Here is a 27,877-nt window from a genome sequence, read left to right on the forward strand (position 1 = left end):
AACAGATTCTGCATCACCGCCTGATGCTTCTAATTCACAGCGAATCTTATGAACGAATGAACAGGCGCACTTAAGAAAATTAGAGACTTCCAAATCGGTGGGATTTGCACATATAGGAACAATAACTGCATGTCTCTTCATTTCTTGAGTTAAGTTGTATTCCGCCATATCTTATCTGAAAAAGAGCAAAAGGAAAAATAATAGTTTCGAAAAGTTGTAGCCACTTATATATGCATAGTCTCAAGTATTGTATGCAGCCTGTATTTAAGCAATTTTGCAATTTTTTCTATCGTGTGGGAACCGACCCGGTCTAATGTGTTCGTTTGTATTTTATATTTATTTTCGAAACTTTGACATTTCTCATTTATTTTATTTTCCTCTTTCTGCTTAAAAATATTTAAAATATACATACAAATTTAAATGTCGGCTAAAATTCGCAGTTTATTTGCCATTCTTAAAAGGAACTAAAAAAGTCAGCTAAAGCAGCTCAACCAAAATCACACCACTCTCTTTTGTTGCACTACAGTTTCATTATACCGCAACAATTTTCCAAAAAGTCTAACCATTTCCATCTGTTTGTTTATTTCTAATTGCAGAACCGAAACGTCGCCGCTTCCATCCGCTGCGTAATCTCCGCCGCATCTTCCGTCGTCGCACCATTACCAGCGTTACTGATACGCCAGCGAACGTGAACACATCCAATACATTACCACCGCCCACCAGTAGCACAAGCGAGAAGAATCTACGCAGTGCCACGCTCTCCTCCATATCCTCAGTGGTATCGGCCTCATCGCCTTCATCACCGCTAACCCACCAACAGCTGCAGGACGCCTACTCATCGCAATCGCTGCCCAAATCGAAGTCATATTCGATTAGTGGTGGTGGTAACGGCGGTAGCGGCAGTGCTGCTAGTAGTGGCAGCGTAGTGAAGTCACCGCATAGAGATGCATTATTGGCAACGGTATTAGGAGGTAAACACAAGCATCAACAAACAAAACAACAATTACAACAGCAATTGGAAGAAGCAGTGAACGACAGCGAAATGTATACAACAACATCGTCGATGTATCATCACCACCAGCACCAGCAGGTGGGCAGCAGTGGCGGTGTGCTCTTTCAGCCACCGCACTCGGTGCGGCAATCGCTGGGCGTGGCCGTTTTGCCAAGCGCCATGAATCGCAGCTTCTACGCTGAGCGTCAGAAGTTGCGCAGTGTTGGTGATTCGTCGCAGGAGCTCGACAGTAGTGGCAATGACAGTGGCAGCGCCACCGGCACAACCAGCGTCAATAACACGACAAGTGGCAGCGGCAGCGGCAGTGCGAGCGCTGGCCGTGCAAATGGATGCGTCAGCAGTGAGATGACCGACAGTCAGCGCAGCCTCAGCGAGGGACGCTTGGTGGACAGGTAGGTGATATGCAAACAAATACGATAATATGATTTACATATATATGTGCGTCACACATCTACATACCTAAGGATTTACTCATACACACGCATATATGCGCACACTTTTATTTAATTAATTTATTGCCAAGTCACGTTCGTTGCACGCCGCGTATAAATGTGCCGCTGTTTTTTGAATCTGCTTTTTTTGGTGGTTGGCCAATACAAATACAAACACAAACAATTTTACATATTCGCAAACACGTTTCGGTGGCTTTGTTATTGTTGCTGCAATTGCCATTGCCTGCGTTCGTGTTGCGCTTTGCGGCAAAAACACACAAAATCGCCGATACCTGTTCGACGCTCTGTATGTCACTGCTGCTTTCGGAAGTCGCACAAGTGATTTCCGGTGCCGGCGTAACGGTTTCACTGAAAACCCCATTCAAACAGATACATTTGTATGTGCATGGTTTACTTTGTTTTTGTTTCTTAGTCGCGTTTAGCCACTTCTTTTGCAGATTTCCTTTTCGACTTTTTACAACAGCAACATATTGATTTGGAGCACGTGACTCAACTCTTAGAAATTTATTTTTGTCCGCTTTGTGTATTTTTTTCCTTTTCCTTTTTCAATCCCATTGATTTCCATTGATTTTTTTATGGTAAGGTCTGACGATATGCGTAGCAACAACGTGAATCTGCTTACTTATATGAATGGAAAAAGCAAAATGAAATAAATCGTGCCTTACCGTATGGCAGATATTTTTATGGGTACACAATTTTTTGTTAAGTAAAACATAAGAAAACAGCTAAATTTGCACTAGTTTTTATTTATTTATTTTTTTTGTTTTGGTTTTATGTGTCCGTACTGATTGAGGTGCATTAAGTATTTAAATACATGACCAAATATTTTTAAAAATAATTTTGTCCACTCCAAACCTTTATTCGCAATAGCTTTGTCATGGCATAAATACAATCGAAGGTTTATCATTTCCTACCGAGGGCCGATTGCTTTTAGAAAAAATCGTTTATAATATTTTATGCTTCATGCCCATAGTGGATTTTGAACCCGAGCTCGAATGCTAGTCGCGTACAAGCCCACTCGACTACAGCAGTAGCAAGTGCTTTGCCATCCAATTATGTTACTAGATTGACCCTGTAAAACATGTTATTTTGATGTCATGTATACGAGATCGTCCAAAATGAATCACCCTATAGGAAGATATATCATTTATCGGCCGCCGTAGCTGAATGGGTGGTGCGTGACTACCATTCGTGGGTGCGTAGATTCAAATCTACAGGCATGAACACCAAAATTATAGAAAACAGTATTTTTCTAACAGTATTTTCTAATAGGGTGATAATCACGACCTGTGATCTTTCAGAAACCCAGCGAGGTTACACAATCCCATGAATACTTATTTATTTATTTTAATAATCTACAGTACAAATTACCTTACAGACTAGACAAAAATGTCAAAAAAAACAAGCCAAATTTGGCTATAAAGTATTAGCAATCAACTAAATTTAAATCTTTTACAAAATCAGATGTAAATAAAGCGAAATCAAGCAGTCTGGAATTGAATTATAGTATCGAAGTGCGCGAGCAATATGTGCATTACTCGTAACTTTAGCCTTAAAGTTTTCCCTATAAAAAGCATAAAAATTGCGAAGAACAAACATTTTCGGGAACATTAAAGTTGAACCCCTCAAGTAAATCTGAACAGTCGGCGATGCGATTAACAACACTGAAAATACACAAAAGTGAAAGGACTGTCCTTCTCTTTTCTAGAGATCCTAAATTGATTAGCTTTAGCCGAGAATTAGAGGATGGAACGGAGCTCAAATCGTAGGAAACGTTACGCTTGCTTAAGAAACATTTTTTGAACGCTTTCTATGCTATTCATCGAAAGTTGGTCGTAAGGTGCCCAAATGATAACAGCGAACTCTGAGAGTGATGAGCGTAGTGAGAACGAACATGAGCCGTAAACAGCAATTTATACAAATAGGTATGCAAATCAAAAGATTCAGATGTATAGTATAGTTGTTTTCAATTTGGTTTGTTTATTCTACAATATTTTTCTTGGCTCTTAGTAAGGTTGAGCTCGTCAGTGCTGCCAGAATCTTCCAAGCTAAAATTCCTAGATTTTTGAAGAAAAATTGCTAAAAGTTGCTAAAAATTTTCTGAAAATTGCTAGAAAAATTGCTAAGCCATTAAAATCTTAATTTTCAACAAATGTACATATTTATTTAATGAAACGTAGAAATTATTACTGAAAACACTTAAAAATAAAAAAAAAAACCAAACAATTTACATTTAAAATTCAAAATTGAGTGTTTGGCAATATGCAGACATAGTGCTGCTTCCTGCTCCTGCGTTTTGGTCGACTTTGGAACGAAATGCAACTTATTTTTCTGGGTACATGCGCCCATCACAGCTACATGTTTTTTTGAGGCAGCGTGGTGGCGAATGTCAAAAAGCTTTGCGCCTATTGAGGATTTGCAGTAGGCACAATATGCTCGCGTTGGATCAGTGCAATCCTTGCGAATCCATTGCTTAAACTCCTCGTCTTGAAGCCAGGCATCACGAAAATTTTGCATGTAGACTTTTGGCATTTTGATCGCTTTGCTATCACCAAACAAATTCAAAGAGTTACCATACACAATAAAGTTGTTCATATAAACAAACCACTGAAATAAATACATGTTCCGATATCTTTGCGAACCGCTTTCATCTAATTTGTGCAATCGATGACAAAAAGGTATAAAAAATGAAAAAACTCTGAAGAAAAATATAAAATTTGCGTTTTTTATAACAAAATTGCTAAAATTGCTAAGAAAAAATAAAAAGTTGCTAGATTTGTGGCTAATAGCATTTTATAAAGAAAAGTTGCAAATTTTTTTAAAAGTTGCCAGATCTAGCAACTAAATTGCTAAACTGGCAGCACTGGAGCTCGTTCCAACATAAAGAGGGTAGATTAGAGCAAAAGCATGCAGGTGGGCATACAACTAAAATTACTGAACGTACAGAGCGCTTGACGATCCGAAAATTGGATCAAAACCCGTTAAATTCCTTGAGAAAGGAGTTCAACGAGGAGTGTGGTATTGTTGTTTCTCATGAAGCAGTGCGTCAAGCTATACTGCATCACAAGTATTCATCGATATCAACACGCAAGAAACCATTGCCGTCTGCACAAAATGTAGAAAAACGTCTGTATTTTGCTTTGAATCACACTTCCGCACAAGAAGATTATTGCGACGATGTTATATTTTGCGACGAGACAAAAATAATGCTGTATTACAACGTTGGGCCGACTGGAGTCCTCATTTGCCAGCTTTATAAAATCGAAACATAATTCTCACGGTTAAATTTGGAAAATTTTTCTGCTATGGTTTGGGGGTGCATTTCAAGTAAAGGAGTTGGTTACTTGGTGTTAAATTAACGACAAACAATATTTAAATATATTACCTATACTCGTATTGAAAGAAAAACTTAGAGAGCGGTCCGCTCGCTCTTTACCTCGAACTTTAAACGCATTTATCTCGAAACGACTTTTTTCGGCCTGGTGTCGTCAAAAAAAAAAAAGAAAAACTGTTCAACCGAATCGTCTGAAGTTTTAGTATGTTGTTCACAACATCAATGGCCATCGCTCGTACTAGAATCATATTATTATTTCAATTATTTCGTATTTTTTGGACTAAAAACCTAAAAAAAGAAACGATTTTTAGAGTGTCAAATTCAAAACCGCGCCATTTTGTATTTTTTTTTTAATTTTAAAGCGGGACATAGCTACAGTCATACTGATTACTAATGTTTTTGGTTTTGGTGTTTCAAATAAATAGAAGAGCCAAATTGGACAACACCGTCCAGGTCCAATTTTTCGGGAGGGTCAGCTTCAGCACCATTTTTAAAATTATTAAAATAAATTTTTTTTTTTAATTTTTATATGTAACAGAAGTTAAATAAAATACCTAAAATGTTTAAATATCGTTTTTATTTTTTTATTGTAAAAAAAAATACCCTAAATTTTCGAGCTCTAGACCACAAGTTTGTAATAGTTTATTAACAGTGTCGAAATAGTGTTTTATTTGTTTTTGTTGCTTTTGTTTGTTGTTTGTTGTTTTTCCAAAGAATTTAAAGTTTCTTTTTGTTAATTCCCTTTAAATGCTGTGAATAAATATAAATCCGTACAAGCAAGAATTTTTTTTTTGTGTAAATATTTTATTTGCAATATTTACATGGTTTGACAGCCGTGCAAAATATAGTTTGGAATTTCACTCTTTACAAATGGGATATCTAAGTCCTTGTGTATTGCTTCATTTGTGACAAACCAAGGGGCGTTAACAAGAGCACGCAAAGATTTTGATTGGTAGCATTGCAAGAATTTAAAAATAAATAAAGAATGCTATTTTTTTCTATCTAATCGAAAAATCGAATTAATTTTCAATGTCACAACTCATTCTCGACATGCTGTAAATATGTTTATATACTTTTTTTAATTATGTTTTATTATTTAATATAATATTAATTTAAAGATTTCGTACATAAATCGTCTTAATCTAAATATACAAGATTAATAAATTTAAACAAAAAATTGTTTATATAATATTAAATGTTTAATGCTTCTACAACAACAACAAATACATATCACTTGTTTATATAATATTAAATGTTTAATGCTTCTACAACAACAACAAATACATATCACTCATTTCTGCACACTTAACTCTCTTAAAAGTTGGATAAAAACAGTTACCAGGCGACGAAAAAAATAAAAGTTGGAAAATAACTTTCATTGACAACGGAAAAGATGGGCAATTTGTAAATTCGAGATAACAGTTATTTTACAATTCACACTGTTCCAAGAGGGGTGATTCGGAATTTGTATTTTGGTCGACATCATTTATGAAAATCGATGTATAATTATAATTTATTTATTTATATGAAATATATAAATAAAAAATTTATTTTTTATTTTTATATAGTTATAAATAAGTATGTTACAGTAATAATTACAATGTGTAGTACTAATTTAATTCTTATAATATCTTTTCAGCGACTACAGCCACGATCCACTGTCTCAATCACATGACAGCGTATTTTCGGAATCGGCATCAGCGAGTCTCTTTTCTAACAGAGATTATCAGGTAAGTTCTCAATATGCTATTAGTATTATATTGTAGTATTATAAAGTTGTTTGTTTTAAAAGAAAGTAAATTTAAAAAAAAAAAGTGAATGTAAAAAATGCTTCTAAGTTTGTTCGATATCAGAGCTTTTGACATCACGTCGAGCATAGGTTTACAATCTTAAGATAAAAGGCGTGCTCTGTCGCCTGCATTTGTCCTGCTGCCACCCGATGTGGTGACTGCATGCATCACTTGAGATGGGTCACACGCTTTCAGTGGCGAGATTATCAATTAATTGCATTCAAATTAAGGTGGATTTATTAAATGAATGAATTGAATTCTTTCATTTCAATCATAACAAGCTTGGGGCAGTATCCAAGCTTCGTAGGATTGTAGTTAGAGTTTACAGCAGCGTCCCATTGACCCATTCGCACTATTGATTATTGAGGGCTGGGGGTCTAAATTGCGCTTTCAATGAAATTATTTATGGATACAAGGATCTGAATGTTATGACTGATAAACTTATAAAAACCAATGCACTCTGGAGGTGGTATTTTACAGAACAAAGAGCATGCGGATATTATTTTTCGAGATGTTTTTGAGCAGGCGGCTTTTAGATGGACAGCAGTCCAAAATCGTGCTTAACAATAGTCTTTTCGGTAATATTTCTTCTGAATAACCTAAATTTCTTTGGGGCGCAATTCCGTATTTTCAAAAATTCTATTAAGTCAAAATGATGTAAAATTACGATAATAACCCTTATTTTTAAGATATTGTAAAGAAAAATATTGATGTTTTCGATAAAAAATTAGTTTTTACTATAAATTCGCATTAATTCACAATTTGGACCGTTTCTGAAACTATCTTCTGAACATATAATTTCGGTAGATTCTTCAAGCGGAGGCTTTAGAGTAAGTAATCGGTCTCCTTCGAATGACCAACATCATCATTTTATGAAGCCACCTCAAAATCTTTCCTAAGCTGCCCTGCTTTAGCGATACTAGTAATGATATTTTCGTTTCTAAGAAAAAATATTGCCATTCCGGGATGTACAAATTGCTTAATGTTGCACTCAACTCTGTCCAAAAGCATGTTTTCTGCCTACAACGGGTGCATATCCGTCTTTGTCTTACACACGAATTTCCTAATATTAACGTTGGACTGCTTAACTCTAAATTTCAGGGCAATCAACTTCCCTGACAAAGTTTTTCATGCGAGAAGGGAGACATTTTTTAGAATCAAGCGCAGAATTTTCTCGAGGGATTACACTTATTAAAGAATCGAACACAAAAAAAGTGGAGAACAATGAAAAGGCAAATTTTTTTGGAAGAAACCAAATCGCCAGAAGGTTCTAGCATTTTAGTTCCCAATTATCAACACTACTAAGGTATTTTCCAAGTAACCCTTATTTCTCTTTTCTGTTCCTTTCTTTTCTTTGTTCCAAATATAAGATTACGCAGGTCAAAGTAGAGCATTAAGATTAATTTTGCCTGACATAACTTTAGATGAGCCGTGAAATATGTCAAAATTCAATATCAAGATTCGGAAATAAAAAACAAAATTAGTTTAGGTTTGTGCAAACTTGAAAGACGATTGTAAAGAGAAGAATGTAAACAAAACTTTTAAATTAAGTCAACTCAGCAGCTGATTATATTGAAAAAGAAGTAGTGATAACTTGATATGTATAGCTTTCTCTAGTTTCTTGTTCATCCCCTTATTTGGATCATCATATACCATCACCCGGGTTCCTTCACATAGTTGAATAGCCCAGACCGTCAACATTTGATTGATCTTCGCAGCTTAGGACTAATATATATTTTTTGGTACTTTGACGTAAACGCCGATGTACGGAAGTTAAGTAAAATCCTATAAAATTTCGTAAAGAGAGAACTACTCTATACGCGATGTATACGTAAATTAAGCAGACGATATTAAATGCAAATTGAGATATTTTTACACATAAGACATTCGTTTAGAAGAGAAGGAGCTGTAGTTTTATATAAAAGATATTACATAACCTCAAACCGAAAATCTTATATTTTGTAAAATCTGAGGACCTTTGGCTATTTCGATCAGATTTGTATTCTGAAAGTCAAGAACACCCAGAAAAGTATAGTTTGGTTATTGATTCAAAATTTATGCGGACCTGTACAATCGATCACTCGCAAATTCTCACAGAAACATTTTACGAAAATTTATGCTAGAATTTCATAATTAAATTTTCTGCGCGTATATGAAATAAACCGCAAATTGCGAGGGAGATCAACAGCAAACCAGGCTAGTGCACCTTCGTTTCCATGAATTTAGATAAAAAAATATTACAAAATAAACAAATTTTACAGCAGAAAGCCAGAAAACATATAGCGCAGAAAAAAATATGCTCACACCGTACCGGATTCTAACAAAAATAATAGAGGGGACTTGTAATTTATATACACATTACGTCATTCCCTCAATACACTTGGCTTGACACGAAACGAAGTGGTTTTGCGCCCACTACAGTGAATTTAGACAGCAAAGCAAAAAACTGCATTACTGAAAATATACATTTTGTTTTCGCAAAAAGCAAAAAAAACAACAAAATATTCTACCGCGCTAACAATAAAAGCAAATACATTACTAATTGCTTGTGACTGTATTCCATCACTTTGATATCAACACGATATCACATCGCATCATCGTATCACTTGAGCTCACAAATCGTATTTCATCAATACGTGCGAGTATAAACAACAGTGGGCGACTACCGCAAACAATGACAACAAAGTTGGATGTAGATAAAAAGCATATCAATGGAAAAAGAAAAAAAAGCAGGGAACTGTGAGTAATAGTGAGATGAAAGCAGGGCATGCGGAAGAGCGGTCAAACCGAGCTGGCACCTTCACTTTAATTTAATCAGCGCATTGTATAGAAAAATACATATAATATATTTGTATGTATGTGTGTGCTCACGCTTATAATCTTTTTAATGCTGTGTACGATGCAAGCAGGTCAGAAATAAGTTCAAGAGATTGAAATCCACATTGTGGATCTTATAATTCCATTATATTCTTTTATAACGCTGCTCTATTTGTTGTTGTGCAATATTGTTGACTTTGTTATGGCATTTGTCGTTGTTGGTGCTGTTGATGCAATCAATTTAAATTGATTTTAATCAAATTTAATTTATTAATGTTGTTGCGCGATAAATTTCCAACGGCCATTGCAAATTGCAGCAAGCGTTAGAGAATATTCCTGATGCTGCTGCTGCTGTTGCGGAAGGCGAATGGAGGTAATCACATCACGAGATTGATTGCATTGATTGTTTGGCTGACTGGCTGGTGGGTTGGTAAGTGGGTGCTTGAGGTTGGCTGCAGCTGACATCAGCAATTTAGCAGGAGCATCAGCAGCAGATTCGAATAAGGCGCGGCATGTAGATGAGTGAGTGCGGCGCTGACTGCTAGAATTGTAAATATTTTCTTTTCTCTTCTTCTCTTACTTTTCGCAACAACCCTTGTCACTGTTATCGCTATTGCTCCAATCAACTTTCATCTGCCCATTGACATTTGACCTTCTTGTGAGAATTTCCTATCTAATCCTGCGATTGTCAGCTTTCCCTTTGGCGTTTTCAACCGTAATTTAAATATGATTGATTGAATTTTTGTACGTTTTGACATCTCTTAGTTGCTCAGATGCTCTCAAATGCTTTTTTAGTTCATTGTTTTCCAGGTTGTAATCTTCTGGCGCCTTCAGGGTTTTGTGTCAGTTGTTTCTTTTAGTGCGAAAATGTTTCTTTTACTCGAAAATTGTTTAAGTTAATATGTGGAGTCTCAAAAATTGCATAAAATAATTTAGGTCACTGAATTAATTAAAATTTTTTTGTCGCTGTCCCTCTGCTTTACCTTGAATTGTTAATATTCAATATCTGCCCTTGAATTTTTTATAAAAAAGTATGCATGCATTTGTGTTTCAATAGACAGCAAATGACATTTTAGTATTTTCAATGAATCTATTATAATTTGAATATATTTTCTTTAATAAATTTGTTATTTAAGTTGTCGCTTTTGAAATACCAGTAAATATGCAACTCATTGTGACTCACGAATAGCTTAAATTGGTGTTGGTGACTGACTTATTTTCTTTCATTTTTGTATAAATAGGTAACAGTAAATGCGAGTCTAATACGACGACTTAGTATTTTAATAGTTAGTTCGAAATGACATTGAATAAGTAATTTGAGTAAAAGTAAATGTTCCTTGGCTTTTCGGATTTCATTCACTTCAGTTTAATTCAGTCTACATAGTTTTTGCACTAACGGGTTAAGTTGCGCACATTTCAATACCAACGCCTGCATATGGATTGCCGAAATGTAAAGAAATCGTCCAAGATCCAAGTTCCACTTAATGAGGCTAGCAGTCATGTAGCCATTATACTTTCGCTGGTACTATGACAACTTCAAAATTGTGTGAAAAATGTCTTTCGATTACTTTTTAAATTACTTGAAAGAATCGTAAATGGAATTGGAACAAGAAACTACCATTCCATTCAATGAAGTTGAAGAAAGTTTATTACATTCTTACTTTCTTTCAAATTACTTGGAAGAAAAACTACATTGCTAGAGCATAATTAATGTCAATTATAAAAACACAATACCTTGAAATGGAGATGAAAATAATTACTTTTAAAATTACTTCTAAGGAGTTTCAGAAAGTAATCAATTATTTTGCTGCGGAGTAAAGGAATCGAATACTAATTTCAATTCTTTACAATTTGTAATTGAAAGTAATATCATTCCCAAAGGAATCATTACCACCAGATTTCCGTGAAATTACCTCCCTTTTTGTACTACGATCTTTCCCCCGTTAAAGTGCAGGGTCTTCGAAGTCTGAGCTTATTTCCTAAAATCAAATTGAACACATATTTTGCATGGAAATTATACAAGGTTCAATTTGACAAATCTGAGCCTTGAAGGATAAATGAGTTTCCGCCCTGTAGTGATATTTTGAATTCACCGACCGAGACGAACGTGCTCTGGAACATTTACATTTTGTAGCGAATTAGTTGACTAAAATTTTTAATTCTTTTATTCCAAGCAATATTGGGTCATCTCAACGACGGAAATTTTCCAAAATTTTGTGTTTCCCCAAGCGAGTATCCACTATTTTCTTAGCGATTTTTTAATTATTTTAAAACGATTCTCAACTAGGTTAAGTTGCACGATTTCTGCCGTCAATTGATGAGGTGACACATTCTGTAACCCTGGATATTTAATTGACAAGTGAATTGTGCCGCTAACCCATACAAATGAAGTATTTTGGAACTTTCTGAGGGTTGCCTGTGGCTTATAAAGCTAAACTACTCATTTTGATATTTTATGCCGTTTGTTGCTTTTGGCATAAGTCGACCTGAAAAGCTCTGCATCATAATTGACCAATTAGAGTAGTCAAACCAAAGCTTTTTAAGATAAATATTTACAAACAATATTTTGTAATAAAATATCTGATAGGCCTCACACCCATCCAATTCCTCTTGCATTTAATATTTAGCAAACCCTAATGACCTCAGCTAATGGGAGGCAAAAAAGCCTTGACCAAAAACAAACATACCAAAATAGTTGTCAAACAGGCTGCACGCGCCGCAATGATAAGACTTAGAACAACAAAAATGCACATCAAGCGAAGCTACCGATTTTTCCACTCCACTCCTCCACCGCATGCCAATTCAATGACAAAAGCAGTGCCTTTGTGAAATCTAAAACTGCAGAAATTGTAGAAGAAGTTGAAATGCTGTTTTACAAAAATGCTTTACGATCTGCAGCAGCGACCGCGTGGACCGAGCTGTGGCACGCTTGGCCGCTTGAGTGCTTGTAAATGAAAACCGTAGCAATGCTGGCAGCAAAACCAAAAGCAACTAAAAAAAAAAAACAAGCAACAAAAGCCACTCATGCCGGCCAAACTGGACTCATCGATAAAGCAACTTGAGCAAGCGAACGCTACCTAGTGGCCGTCATAGAGACTTCTTATTAGATTAGACTGACCAACTGGCCAACAAGTTGCCGACAGCCATGACTGCCTCAGTTGTCTGCAGCTGCAACTTGCAACTGGTAACTTGCCGTTTGCCGCCACATATAAAAAGTTGCACTGGCGCAGGAACGATGCAGGAGTTTAGGGGCGTGGTGGGTGGCAGTTTTGCTAAAGACTTCTTAGCAAAACCATAGTTACTAGATGGTGTTGCTGCAACTTTTTCCACTTCTCTTTCTCTGCTTTAAGATATTTGCAATCTGGTTAGCAAATAAATCGCATTTCCTTCTATGCTATTGAACTCCAGCTCACTTTTCTATTAAATCAGTTCGTTGGCAGACGCTCGAAAGTGTGCAACAATACAACCGATTTAGTAGCTAACCGACAGGCGCAAATTTTTCGTAGTGTCAAGAATTTTGCAATAATCTCTGGAAAGAAATCTCCCCTTTCTGTTGCGCACCAGTGACCGAGAAACGAATATATTTACTTGAATAGTTAATCCGCTTATTTTGATGGAAAATTTGATAGCTTTTCGTTAAAGCGAAGCGAAGTGGTGGCGGCAATTCTGAACGGTTTCGTCGATTGCAAATCGTAAAAGTGTCATTTAAATTGGAAAAAAGAAAATCATTTGTTGATCGAAAGCAACTGATACACATACTTATGTATGTATGTATGCTGTGTTAGTAAGTCGACGTTTTACGGGTACGCGTATGAAGCGTGACGTTACGTCCAAGTGTTAAAGAAAAGCGTAAACAATTGAAGAAGCAGCTACTTTTTTGTATGCAAATAAAAAGAAGCGGATTGTGGCAATTTGATGCAGTGCTTTGGGAAATCATAAGTATTTTTGCACTTCAATTTGTGTTATAGCCATCGTAATTTGATGCAATGAAAGTGTTTATAAGGAACAAAAAATCATTTGAATTTTGCATGGTTTATTTTTTCATTTTTATGAATTTATAAAAATTATTTGCCAAAATGCATTCATTGTTAAAGTGCGCAGAAACATTTATTAAACTTAAATTTTATCGAAACCAACATTTAACAAAAATTGTCTTTGTGCAAGGTCGCGCAAAATTAATCATCCAATTTTGATTTCGAAGAACTTTTTTTACTAAATAAAAAAAAATTGTTTTGAATGATGGATTTCTCCTTAAGCACTCTATTGCTTGTCTGTTTGTATACAGCAGCTGTCTAGTTCACAAATGCCAAATATAACTGACCAGTTGCAAAAATTATAGATTTTCCGATAAGATGATTAATTTTGCACCACTTGTATATCTGTGTAAAAGTGTGAGTTTCTCTATACGAGGGTGGATCTATAAGGTTTTAAAAATGAAAATAGGAAACTTTTTATTCATTCAGTAAAATAATATTTTATATGACTTACTCGTTACTACCAACATTTCTAAAAAATTTTAATGGCTTCGAAATTGAAAGATTTCTGGAGTCGCTTGATGGTTTTTCATTCGACCCAAAGCGAGAAAATTAGGGCGCGTTTTTTCGAAATATGCCCCTTAATAAGCAACTGAATAAAGTGAAAACTTGCAAATTAAGAATAACAAATAATATTCTCCAGGAGGCCAATAGGTTATGGAGAGAAGAAAATACTTGCGCTACAACCAGGCTAATTTGGCCGCATATAGATAAGGAATTGCTCAACCTCTCAAGAGAGAACATCTTGAAGGTCGTAGGTTGTGTCATCGATCACATGGCTGTTAGGTAGGCACTCTTCTAGGCTAGGAGTATTTTCGCATGAATACTGGAGAAGTTGTAGAGACGAGGAAGAGGAAGAAACAGTAGAACGCTTCCTCTGTAATTGTCCAGCCTTAGCTAGGAGTAGAGCAAGGTTGTTAGGAAAATACTATTTTGACTCTCTTACAAAGCTATTCGGTGTTGGGATAAAACCTATTCTAGAGAATAGGTCCTAAGAGACGCTAATTGGTTTCATGAAAAAATGAACAGTAAGATTTCCGTGTTACACAGTGGTACCACAACGGACCAACATTGTCTAAGTGAGTTGGTAATTCTAAATCAGCTGCCACAGAAACCTAACCTAACCTAAATGGATTTGTTGAAAGAAGCCAATGCCATGATACCCCAAATTTGAATTCAAAATAAGTAAATGCGAAGAGAAATATATAAATATATTAATTTAGAAGATTAAAGTTATTTTAAATAACCAAATGGCTGGTTTTCTAGTTCTAAGTTCCAATACAGTCATCATTTCTGAGGTTTCCATAAATGAATAAATTAAGAGCAACTTTAAAACTTATATAATAATATTTCTATTTCCAATTACATGCTTTCACATATTCCATATAAAAATTGTAAATATCGGCATGAGAGTATGCTCGCTGAATACGATTGAAGTCCGCTGCTCTATTTAAAAACTTCTATAAATTTTTGTCGTGCTACTTTCTAAAAATTTTCGTATAATTAGGTTCAAAAATTCATTCGATCAGCAATTTTATTCACAAAGGGTATCATTATACAGAAACTGTGCATGATTCACGAGGTGCGGTTTTAAGTCATGAAACTGACGCTGCTATAGAAGAAGTAAACCTTCTCTTTCAAGTGCAATACATCTAGCTTTTGTAAAGCAAATTAGACTTGACACAACTGAAATCTGTTGTTTTTTTTGTCAATTTGCAGGAAAAGACTTTCAGCACTGTTTCGAGCAAAGAAAGAAATACAATGAAATATTCGCATAGAGCCCTGAGGGGATAAGGAAAATAAAGGAGAATATCTGCTAAGCAAATATTTTGAAATAAAATATTACAGAGTCAGGCTCGTTATTTACTCGTATAGGCATATCTCGCAAGTTCGATTTTGCCTAATAACTGGTGTTGAAACTCTTATATTTATATCGCGGTGCAAAAATCAAGAGTTGCTTCGGCACAAACTGACCTTTCACAGAACTACGCCTGACACCCAGATAATATTTACAATGTCAGTAAACCTAAACAAATATTTTTCCAAATAGATAGTACATCTAGGTTTGAAGTTTCAAATAGAAATTTTAATAAAGCTACATACATACATATCTCGTATTTGTCAGAAGGGTGTCATATTCCTTTTTGTTTTTTGGACTAAAATGGCTTTCAGCAATTTAGAGTAGTATCTGTTAACGCTACGGAATTCTAGGCTTATTTGAGTTAGTAATAGTACCAATGAACCGGACAACAGTGCAGCTTTTTTTTGAGTGAAATGAATAGAGTTTTTTGGGGGGAAATTAAGAGAATTCCTTGATGCTGTTCCCTAAGCAATGATTTTAAGGTTTATATACATTTTCCACCTTTTTAAACACGTTAATGTAAAATTAACGAAAAAATATGGCAAATTAGAAAAGGACTTTAATGCACACCTTTATTATCAACCTCGAAGTCTGTAAGGTGGCATTCTGGGCATCATTCCATCAAGAAAGCAAGAAAATATTCGTGGTAATTTTCCTCCCTGACGATACTTTGCATTTTCTCCATAAAATAAACGCACGACATTTTTTTTTCAATTTGGAGAAATCGCGAAACATCGTTAACGAGAATTTTAAGTGATTTTGAAGTTCAGCTTAGCCATATTAAAATTCAATTCGAATTTCTTTTAAACATTTTGATTAAAACAGTGCATCTTTTTTTGGAGTTAAGTGAATAGTGAGTTTTTTGGTGGAAAATGAAGTGAATTTAAAAGTAAAATATTTTGAAGTTTATATAAATTTTGCACCTTTTCAGCACATTAATTCAAAATTAACAAAAAATATGGCAAATTTAGAAACTTTAATGCCTAACCTAAATAATAACCTAACCTAATCTATAGACCTCGGAATCTGTAAGATGGCATTCTGGGCATTATTCTATTAAGAATGAAAGTAAATATTTATTATAATTTTCTTCCCTAACGATATTTCGCATTTTTTCCATATAATGAGAAAAGTCGTCTATTCGTTATATGGAGAAAATGCGAAGCATCGGCAGGGGAAAAACTTATCAAAAATTATCAAAAATCAACAAAAATTGGAGCGACTTCAAACTAACACTGCGTAGACAAATTTCTTTAAAAAAAAATGTTGATTAAAAATTTTTAAATTTTGGGGAAAATTTCTCGGACCTTTATAAATCTTGTTCAAAGTTTCAAACTTGAATTATTATGGTCTTTGTTGTAGAACTAACTTTCATTTTATTTTATAATAATAATTGTATTGAAATAAATGAGAAGCTAGTCAAAACTTGTCCAAATGCGATGCCTTTATAAGAATTGTATTTGATAAAAAAAATATTTAGTAATATATTTAAGCTTTCTCGATAAGAATTTGTTCTTCTTTTTTATGTTCTAATGAAAGGAACTTGCAAATATTGTAATTTATTTTCAACTTGGATTATAGTTTTTCTTTTTATTGTAATAGTGGCAACAGCAATTAAAGACAGGAATTCTAAAACCTCAACTCTTTCACCGTTATTTCAATTTTATCACCCTCCTGCAGCCATTTGTAGCCACCAGCCAGTCTGCTAATAAATTCCATAAACAGGATATTGCCGTTGTTTATGTCTCCATAACCTCAACCAGCTGCATAGTCATAAACTCCTCAATGCGTTTGTGTGGGAAAGCGATTGCAACGTCGTTACAACAGAGTTGACCCAATTCGGCGTAAATGTGGCGAGACAAAAAAGAAGAAGAAGAAAAATAAGAGGAAGACGTGATAGTAAGATCTCCTACGTCATTCACTGCAGTTGCATGCAACAGCTAGCCGCTACAACACAGCTGTTTGCGGCGAGAAAGAGTGACCGACAACGGACTTTTTTTGTGCCATCCTTAATGACGAACTTTATTGAAGGCTAATAAAATTTTCCGTCATAAATGTTTGCGGCAGGTAGAAGTGTGCATACATTGCTTACATATGTACATACGTATGTATGTATATATATCATACCAGCATTTTTTAATGATTTTACTGAGCGCATGAGATCTAATTATTAAATAAATATTATGTGCTGGAAATTCCTTAAGAAAATCATTTTTTTTTTTCATAAAAAATTATTAGTAGATCCGGATGGCGCTCAAGCAGGAAGTTAGCACCAAACACTTGGCTACGTGCTCTGCCGCTTTTGCTTCCCTCACAACTGTGATTAATTAAAAAATATCAGTTATGCATTTGTTAAGTTGGCAAGTGAGTCGATAGCGTAAAAGAACCGCTTTTTATGTTTTTATTTCGGTTTCTGCTGCTATTTTCTACTATTTTTTATACCCACGCACTTGCGCACAAGGGTCTCATAATTTTATTCACATAACGGTTATATGGAAAAGCATAGAGTAGATTAGAGTTTTGGGGGTTGGACAAGTCAAAACACTTCCAGAAAGACCATTGTACTACACCCGGATAGATTACAGTGGAAAAAAAAATAGAGAGACAGGATAGATACAGTATGGATGGTACGACGGAAAAATTGGTTTGAGGTCACCTTACGCGAATCTTTTGGATTCATTGACGAATCTTAAGAAATCCAGAAGAGGAAGAGTATGAATTTTATCCATACTCAGTAACCGCACCCCAGCAGCTTAAGTCTGACTCTAGAAAACGCTGGACAGCTACTGAGAAAATACTTTGCAATGTTTTCATTCTCGCGACTGGATAGGCATATTGGGTTGCCATTGATTCCCATGGTAGCCATATGCTGACCACAGGCGCTGCTCCCACCAATACTTTCATGTTTTTCCTACTAAGTTTTAGGGCAAAGGTCGCTAATTTCTTGTTTGGTTTGGTTCTTTCACAAAGCACTTAGCTACTCTGCAGGAGAGCAACTCAGACCAATGACTTCTATAGGTAGACCATCCATAGTTGAACCGATACAGAATTGACACCTAGGAAATGAGCGAAATCGGGGGATAACCACGCCCACCTGTAGCTGTAATTTTCAAAATGGGAAAAACGTAATATCCCTCCTACAAGGTGGCGCAAAATTAATCGCCATATCGGAAGATTTATGCTTTACAAATGGCCGTGTACGTCAAACATATTTGACACTTGGGAACTGGACAGCTGTAGTATACGAAACAGACAAGCACTTCGAGAGCTTAAAGGTCAAAATAAAGATTTCCATCAATCCTATTTTTTCGGCTTTAGTAAAAAAGTTATTAAAAGACCAAGTTGAATGATTAATTTCTATTCTATAAACGAAACAAAATTACTTGAGTTTGGTATGAATAATGAACACAAGAAAAAAATACGATACATTTAATTAATATAAATATAAATTTTATCGATAATAAAGTAAAACACGTTATCGGTGCCACGCCCACTTTTAGGTAAATTCATGTATCTCGTCCAAACATAGTTCTCATATTGCTCGCGACCTCATTTAGATCCGACACAATTATTATTGAGAATGGATTAAACCACGCCCTCTTTTTACATGTTTAGACCAAATTTCCGTCCACCCTCTATTCTTATAAGTAATGAATGTTATAGTCATTGTCTATGACTTGTTTGATTCCAAAATTTCAACAGCCAAGCTAAATTAAATTTTACTAAAATTTGCGCTGGTATAAAATGTTCGGTCCGAGCCGAATTTCGCCTTCCTTACTTGTTTTTTGCTTGTTTTTGTTTTTGTGGCGCAGTTATTGGAGCGTAGCAATCGTTGAGTGCGAGGCACCAATGTTGCACCATTAATCCCGGCTAACTTTAATATTTGTAGCCACTACTTAACTGCTTATAGATACTTATGATTGTATGGGTGTATGTATATGTACCTACACATGAATACATGCATGCAAAGTATACGATTGTGGGTACATACCTATATTTATTTGTATCTACGCTGCGCCGTGCGGCCCGCAAAGTGGAGCAATTAAAGCTGGAAATGTAATGCAAAGGAAAGCAAACAAACAAAAACAAAAAAATATGCATAGAAACTGTTAAGCAGCTGCGCACGCGTAGTCCAGTCACTTTTCGCTGCCACTGGTTGCAAGTTATGGCACTACACTCATTTTGGCCATTTATGGGTGGTACGTAGTTTTGAATATTGAATATATGTGTGTACATATAAAGGGTTTTTCAAGACGGACCAAACAATTTTGTGTTTATTATCCTTTCACCAATCACTTAACTGTAGTTACCAGCTTTGTTAGGATTTAGAAATATCAAGCTTTTCCTCTACAACAGAGTTAAGTTAAACTGTTGGATTTCTGGTTTATTTGAGGTTTGCTGACAACAAATGGCTACTAGAGCGGTCCGTATTCTTATGTTATTCTTCTTATTGGAGCGCATACGCGCAATCTAAAGCAGTGGAGACTTTTGGGGTCTTATCTTAACATTTTCCTCTGCGGTCTTAATCAAGAGAATCACAAATGATCACTTGTCGTGGTAAAATATGGGTTAACTTAAAAATAGCACGTAAGGAAGAGAAATTTTTAAATAAAAAAAAAAAATTAAAATTAAAAGTTATATATATTTTTTAAAAATATATATTTTTTTTTTAATTTAAACAATCCCTCTTTTTAGAACATACTTAAAATATGGGCAAAAACTACTTTTGTAGGAAAAAATATTTGATCTGAATCAAGTAGCAGGGAATGTGGCTAAGAAGTACAATGTAACAAGAGCGATTGAATGGGGCAACACTTCCTTATATCCATAAAGACCCAAACATCAATGGTGAAAACCCAAATTTTTTTGTACCATTAATTTTAGGTTTGCTCACTTTTGACCAAGGCGCATTCATTAAAGGTGGTGCCACTAGACCAACAACAATGTTTTGCACGTTTGATTGTCAAAGCAAAGTATTGGCGAAATAGAAAACAAAAAATTAATTTCCCTTGTTTCATTCTGAGCTAACAGCCACATGGACGCGACGAAAGAAAAAAAAACAAGTCAGCTGATTTATCGATAACACCTTTAATAGATTTGCCTTGCCTGTGACATTAGATTTTTGACGTTCTCTTACAAAAGATTGCATTTAAGGGGGAAGTCTACTGTGACAAGGGAAAAAACAGGCTTATTTTCCGGATTTTATTTCTAACAAAATATTGCTCGTACATAAAATCTATTTAAACTCTTATCTTTATTATATATTTAAGTTTTTGAAAAAAAAATTTTAAGTCAAAATATTCAAAATGGCCGCTGTGGCACTTCTGCAAGCGCAGGTCCGCTTTTCTTAGGTGCCTAAACGGTGTACATGAAATCTTACGTTTCGGTGATCTAAAACAAAAAAACAAAATATTGTTATCATATACATAGTATTGACTCTCGTCTGACGTAGGATTATGTCGATAACAAATTTTGGCGTTGAAAAAAAAATTCTTGAAATTTTTTTCTTTTTTTTTTGCCTAAAATTGATGTTACTATTGTTTATAACAATTTAACAAATAACGATATCAAAAAAATCCTATGTCAGACGAGAGACACTATTACAGAGAATATATAATTAAATTTTTAAGCTGATTCATTTATCAGAACTCGAGATATCGTGTACACCGTATAGAAAAGCGGACCTGCGCTTGCAGAAGTGCCACAGCGGCCATTTTGAATATTTTGACTAACTTTTGTTAGAAATAAAATCCGGAAAATAAGCCTGTTTTTTCCCTTGTCACAGTAGACTTCCCCCTTAAGAAGGTGCAGAAAGTGGAAAAAATGGTGGAAAAAAGGTATGTTTTTACTTAAAGCCGTTCGCTGGGTTTAAAAAACATATTTTCGAAAATCTGATGATCTTCATCAGTAATCATCAGCGGCTAATATAGCAGCAAATTAGTCACCATTCGTAATCCATAAATACCTCTTCTCCCCCTTTCCTTTCGTCCTATCAAAGGAAAAACGAAACTTCTTCGACCAAGTGGGCCCACTTTCTGGGCAACCATTTTAACTTAAGCTAACCTAACATTTCTTATGGACAATGTTAGTACATATTTTTCATATTTATTTGTATATTTAAATATATGGTGCAAGTAGAAGTTATTAGCGGAAATGTCAAAGTCTGATATTAAACAAACAGTTTTTTCCCTTAATCCAAGAATTATTTTTTATGAATTAATTTTTAAATTTAAAATCGATTGCGAGGTTGCGAAGTAGGAAAAAATGGATTAATCATACACTTAATTGACGAAAAACAGTCTTTGAGGATATTTATACCCTATTTTAGTTCGCTTTACTGGAGTTTTGACTTCCAAGTCAGGATTATTCTTACATTACTAACTACATTTGTACACTCCTGTTTTGGAAAAAGCTTCGTGTCCTCGGCTCTGGCATTCACGTGCTCTACACCTGCAATAAGCTTTTCCCAGTAGCTCCCGCTTGCCAAATAGTTGTATCTTTAACACTTTTGAATACTCGCTCCAATTTTTTAGCAATTCTCAGAAATCTGGTACTATGTTTTGCTTAGGCTCCTCAGGACACTTCATCCACTCATGTGAAAGTAGGCTCATTGGAAATAAATAAATAATGAAGATTGAAATGCTATCCATCTCGTCAGGACTATCCAATTATTCGCCCTGTGGTAACTCTTTGGGAATTGAGTTATTTTTTGGAAAACATGAGTTCTTTCAAAATCACCACATCATAATTTATTATTTTAGCTTTTCAAACTCTCCATTAATATATACATCTCGGATTGCCGCAATTACTCTATTATGCCCTAACTTAAACGGCATTTTGAAAAGGAACTGTCTTTTCTAAAAATTTCACGTTTCCTCTACTTTTACTAAAAATGTATTGAGCTAGGAACCTAGTAAGGGAGCCGATTTGTCAAGAGGGAACGAGAAAGCTACTTACTGAGCAAACCTTTTATCATTAAATCATGTGAGAGAATATTGGTCTATTTTAGAATATGTTACTTCCAAAAATTTACGATGATACTTACTCCTTTCATTACACAAAATTTACATATATTTATTAAAAAAATAGAGGAAAAAATAATTTCCGCTACCAAAATTCGATCACAAAAAACTAAGTTATTGACTCCTGCCTTGTTGGTATAGTTACCGTTCTGCCTGCGCCTGAAAATGCCTTATACAAAATGTTTACATTTTGAAACGACTTTCACTGTTAACATAACATAAATAACATATTCTCTTACATTGTGTTCACTTTACAGCATAAACCAAATGCTTCGACAATGAGGCTACTTTTAACCAAAATGCTGTTCAATTTATTAAAATACCAAAATTTCATTCCCATAAGTATCAAATTAAAGTCGTGTTTAAGGCGAGTTAACGGAAACTTATTTGCATGGTAAATTACGAGCTTAAGGTTAGCATATATTGCTAAACGCCAAACCAATGAGTTTGTGGTGCAATGTGAATATAATATTAGATTAGCAGAACTGAGTTAACCCTCCGTTGGGCACCCGGGTCTGGACTGACTTTTTCGTTTTGGGGCGTGACATTAACATATCTCTGTTATAGGTAATGACTTGAGCTGCCAGGTAGCTTCCTAAAACTTCATTTTCTATCGATTGGATATAACCTTTTGAAAAGGAACCTCGAACAGGACGAAAAAAGGCGTTGTAGACTGCAGTTGAAGTTGCGGTTAAGGCTGGAAATGGCCTATAAATAAAATATATAATAATGGGTTAAAATTTGTTCCATATGACCACTGCAAACATAGCACATTTGCCGCGACTGATCATTTAAGCCAATTTTTCACACATACATACATACATGGATGTATATACGAGTATAGTCGAAACGTTGGGAATGTTGTGTTCGACATTGTTTCTGAGCTCTTCTAACGAAATTTCGCCACTTCAACAGGTCAAATAGTTTCACTTCTTTAAGTTGATTTACTCTTCTGGGGGTGTAAGGCTTTTACACGACCTTCTGCTTCTTGATTGGCGCGATAATCGCTTAAGCGATTCTGGCCTAGTTTAATAAAGTGCGCCAGTCGTTTCTTTCTCATGCAAACCGGCGCCAGCTGGAAACACAAAATGAAGCTAAGTCCTTCTCCACCTGATCTTTTCAACACAGAGGAGGTCTTCCTCTTACCACAATGTAAGCTGAAAGACTCCTAATTCCTGCGAAAGACATTATAACTCTTAAAATTGCAACCAAAGTCACAGAATTTTTTTAAATAATATTTCAGCATTTTTCGTTCAGGAACTTCACCTCGTTAAATACGTAAATAGTTCATATGTTTCGCATTGACGGATCATTAAAAACTTTCATGTACGTTAAATCTTACTTCAATATTTGTATGCACCTATTCAAACCCCCTTTAACTATCGTTATTTGGTGGGCGTTTGTACCGCAAGCACTGGCCAAGTAAGCGTATGCTTCACTGATTGACCAACAGGTTACAATAGTGGTTGTTATTGTTGTTATTGCTAAAGCAAACTGGCCCATTTGGCGCAATACAAAGTGTGAAATTCAGCGTTAAAGTAAATATGTTAATTTAAGGTAAAGTTCGCAATAAAAAAAAAGTAAAAAAAAAAAAAACAAAAAGAGAGTAGTTCATATTTTTGCAAAAATTTTGCGCAAATATTATTGTAGTTATATAAAATCGAGTACGAAGAGAGGAAGAGATAGGTGAATAAAAAATAATTGTAACGGTTCAACGAATTCCTATATTTGCGAAATACATCATTAATAGCGCCACCAGTTCAGCTAAAACGGAGTCTTAGAAAACCGTTAGAAATAGTTGCTTTTCAATTGTGGATTATTTTTGCTTTAGAAAAGAAAATTTCTTCAATGCTTTAAGAAATACATTCTTACTTACGCCAGTAGATTTCTGCCCCTGCTGCTGCTTTTCTCAGGCTGTTGGGAAAATTAAAAGCGTTAAACTCAACGTAAAACTCAGAATTTATCAGCTCACTTGAATACTTAAATGATAAAACCATCCCAATTTATTGATTCTGCCCGTAATCGTTATGAAGAATTTTCATTGTAAACGCCTATGAAATTTTTTGAGAATAACTTAAGCTAAGTAGTTGCAAAACCACTGAGGGCATATTGCCGTGAACAGTCATTCATAATCGCATGCCATGCACATATTTCCTAGTCATTCGTGTAATACTAGGTGAGATCGCGTTGCAACTGGTTGACTTCAGCAGAGTTCGACTCACTCCATTTTCTGGCGCTACACAATTGCAACTGATATCAGAGATCGGTTTAAATTGTGATTATGCAAGTCACACTTGTTTTGTATCTGTGGCTATCTGCAGCTGACATAGACTCCGCTAGTCGAACATATTTATTTAGCGTGTCGTGCTTATTGCTTGCATACGTACATGCTCGTGTTTGTGGCACCACCAGCATGCCGCAATAGCCGCCTGCTTTTTGTTTGCGGTTGCTCATGTTCGAGGAATTTTTTGCAAGTGATTTTATGACTCAATTCGTTTGTCGTTATTGTAAGCAACAAAAAATGGTAAACATAAATAGTAGAGATTATATTTGAGGTTTCAAAATTATACTAAGTCACCGGGAAAAAGTGCTTATTCGAAACGAATTGTATCGGGTATTTTTTTAGCTGCATGAAAATTATCGATATTGATAATTGCGGTTTGATAGCCGATAACAGCAAACTGTGTTGACATTTCGGATCAGTGAGGCTTGGCAAGTCATCATTAATCGTTTAACGCCAGAACAACGCTTCCAAATTGTGGAAATTTTCTTTGAAAAAAAAAAAATAATAAAAATCTGCTCATGAAGTTCATAGAACGAAATGTTGAAGAAGACGCCGAAATATCGAAATTTGTAGGCCTTTGACCCTCGACTACGTGGAAAATTTTATGAAAGGATATTGGCTTGTGTGCTTAAAAAATACAGCGCGTACAAAAATTGAAAACAAATGACCAGCATTTGGGTAGCATTTTTGCTGATTGGGGCTCATTCAGATTTGTTATTCAGATTTATTGGAAAAAGTAGTACAAAATTAGACTGATCGAATGGACTTTGAAACACGTCGACGCAGTGGGCATATACCGGATATCATATTCGAAAAATAAATGCGATGAAATTATCTATAAAAAATTATAATAAAATAATCATTCCAACAATATTTCTGTTTGGTATTATCATTTTAAAATTTCAAGCTCCTAAAAAACACCAGATACTTTTGACCATAAATGGCACCCAATAACCCATACATTTTAACAAAATATTTAATATGCCTCAGTTTGCATATAACACATGGGCCGAATAGTAATGTGCCTAACAAAGAAAACATGTTTTTTTTTGCCCAAAACGTAATTTCTATCAACGTAATTTATATCAGGAACAACGCAATCATTCCAGCACCGTTTTAACATTTTAATGCCACTTTTATAGAAATATTTATCTTTTGCCTCAAAATAGGACTCAGTTTCAGCGATAATCTCTGCATTCCAGCCAAATTTCTTACCGATGAGCATTTTAGGTCTGCGAACACCCAGTAGTCGCTGGGCACCATATCTGGCGCATACAATTCAATTCATATAGTTTTGCCATGGCTATGATTGACTTGTGTATTGTACAAATCCAACTCGTTCTTTTCATATCTTTACGATGTCAGCTGACATACGCAACTTCACTTTTCGATCATTCAAAACGATTTAGTGGATTTTTTGAAGTTTTCTGGTGGTACCGCCTCATTTGGAAGTCCACTGCGTTGTGCATCATGGGTGTCTCTATGAATACCTTTGAAGTCAGTAAACCACCATTTTATTGTTGTTTCTTATGAAGTGGAGTCACATAACACTTTTCAAGCCACTTCGCTTGAAGGGTATTTTTCCCCATCCTGAACCAATGTAAAATTAAAACACGAAATTCTTTTTGACCCATTCTTTTGAAAATAGCAAAAGTGGCGTCATTCTTAGCAAAAGAATAAATTTAAATTTTAATAAAAAAAATGAATATTTCTTACACTGTACAGAGAAAGAATACTTAGAATTTAGTTACGGAATTCATTTAGTAACATTTTTAAGTAATACTTTGGGGAAGAAAAATCTAGGCCGATATGATTTGAAATCATACTAAATTCATGATTCAAGAAATCGAAACTATGTGAAAGTTCAGCTGATTTAGCCCAAGACAGAATTTTGGGCTCCATCCTATACTTGTTATACACATACCAGCTACTAGCTTCTGAAGAAACAATAGTTGGAACGTTTGCGGATGACACTGCCGTACTCACAATTGACTTTCACCACCATGTGGCCTCCCAAAATCTATTACAAGGACTTGATAAAATAACTCACTGGTTGAAAGAGTGGCGCACTAAGACAAATGAAACAAAATCTTCCCAAGTCACTTTTAAACTAAATCGAAAAACTTGCCCACCCGTTCAGCTCAGTAACAGAATTTTCCTCCAAGCCAACGTCTCAAGATATCTCAGTATGCATCTTGATAGCAACCTAACATGGAAAACCCATATTTTCATTAAACGGAAGGCTCTAGGAATAAAACTCAGAAGCCTATATTGGCTACTACATCGAAATTCTCATATTTTTCTCGAAAGTAAGCATTCAACTTTGGATGCTGGATTATTTGACCAAACACCAAGTAAATACCATCGTGCAAGTACCGTGTTCCCCTCATATGGCCCCGTGCGACTTCTTTTTGTTCCCCAAGTTGAAGTTACCATTTCGTGGAAGGAGATATCAGTTGATAGAGGAGATCAAAGAGAATGCGACAAAGGAGCTGAAGGCCATCCCTTCGTCGGCCTACCAGGGGTGCATGGAGGACTGGGTTAAACGTGGGCACATGTGTGTTGCTTCAGACGGGCCATATTTTGAAGGAGATAAAATGAAATTTAACTCTGTTTTGTTTTATTTAAACATTCCCGGTACTTTCAGATCATAGGGTATGTCACATCACACAGCACACGACGCCAATCGCACTCAAACCCTCTTGTCACAGAAATAATTGCAAATCCCATATCCTTCGCCAGACTCAAAAGAAAATCTACAAACAACCTCATATGATAATAAGTAGCACAAGGGAGGTATATAACCGCTTTAGAGTGTATGGATAAACAAAGGTCGAACTAAAACAGCGAATAAAAGCAAGTACAGAATATGACTTTGAAATGGTGTAATTTGGACCCGATCGAATACGGTTAAGGCCTCTCACACTGGGGTCAAAGTTCAGATTATCCAGTCCTTAGAAGGTCTGACTACTAAACCACAGAGGAGTGGCGAAAGAATGCCGACCTTGGGGCATCCTCTAACTATTTCTGTCAAGATAGTAGACAAATTTTATTGAATTCATTGTGTGATAAATTTTTGCACTCTGAGTTGCTTGGAAGTCGACCACACCGAGTCAAAAGAAAAATTGTGAAGTGCTCCGAAATATGAACCCAAATCTCCATTCTGCATTCCTCTGCTTGCGAACTCACTGCTATCTTAGCTTCAAGATCAAGTTGATTCACGAGACTTACAACATTTTCCATTATGGCAAGCATATTTATTGACACTAAT

The 27,877-nt window shown here is 35.3% G+C and overlaps 1 protein-coding gene across 2 annotated transcripts in view; it reads left to right on the forward strand.

Annotated features, from left to right (window-relative positions):
- The window catches only part of LOC129243697 (probable serine/threonine-protein kinase DDB_G0282963), a 282,479-nt gene that overhangs the window by 231,739 nt on the left and 22,863 nt on the right, over positions 1-27,877 (forward strand). For both annotated transcript variants that reach the window (XM_054880905.1, XM_054880904.1), the window contains exons 4-5: positions 597-1,404; positions 6,438-6,528. In XM_054880905.1, coding sequence (XP_054736880.1) covers positions 597-1,404; positions 6,438-6,528 — 899 coding nt within the window. The remainder of the gene's footprint in view (positions 1-596; positions 1,405-6,437; positions 6,529-27,877) is intronic.

Source organism: Anastrepha obliqua, chromosome 4 (assembly GCF_027943255.1).
Source record: "Anastrepha obliqua isolate idAnaObli1 chromosome 4, idAnaObli1_1.0, whole genome shotgun sequence".
Lineage (NCBI taxonomy): Eukaryota > Metazoa > Arthropoda > Insecta > Diptera > Tephritidae > Anastrepha > Anastrepha obliqua.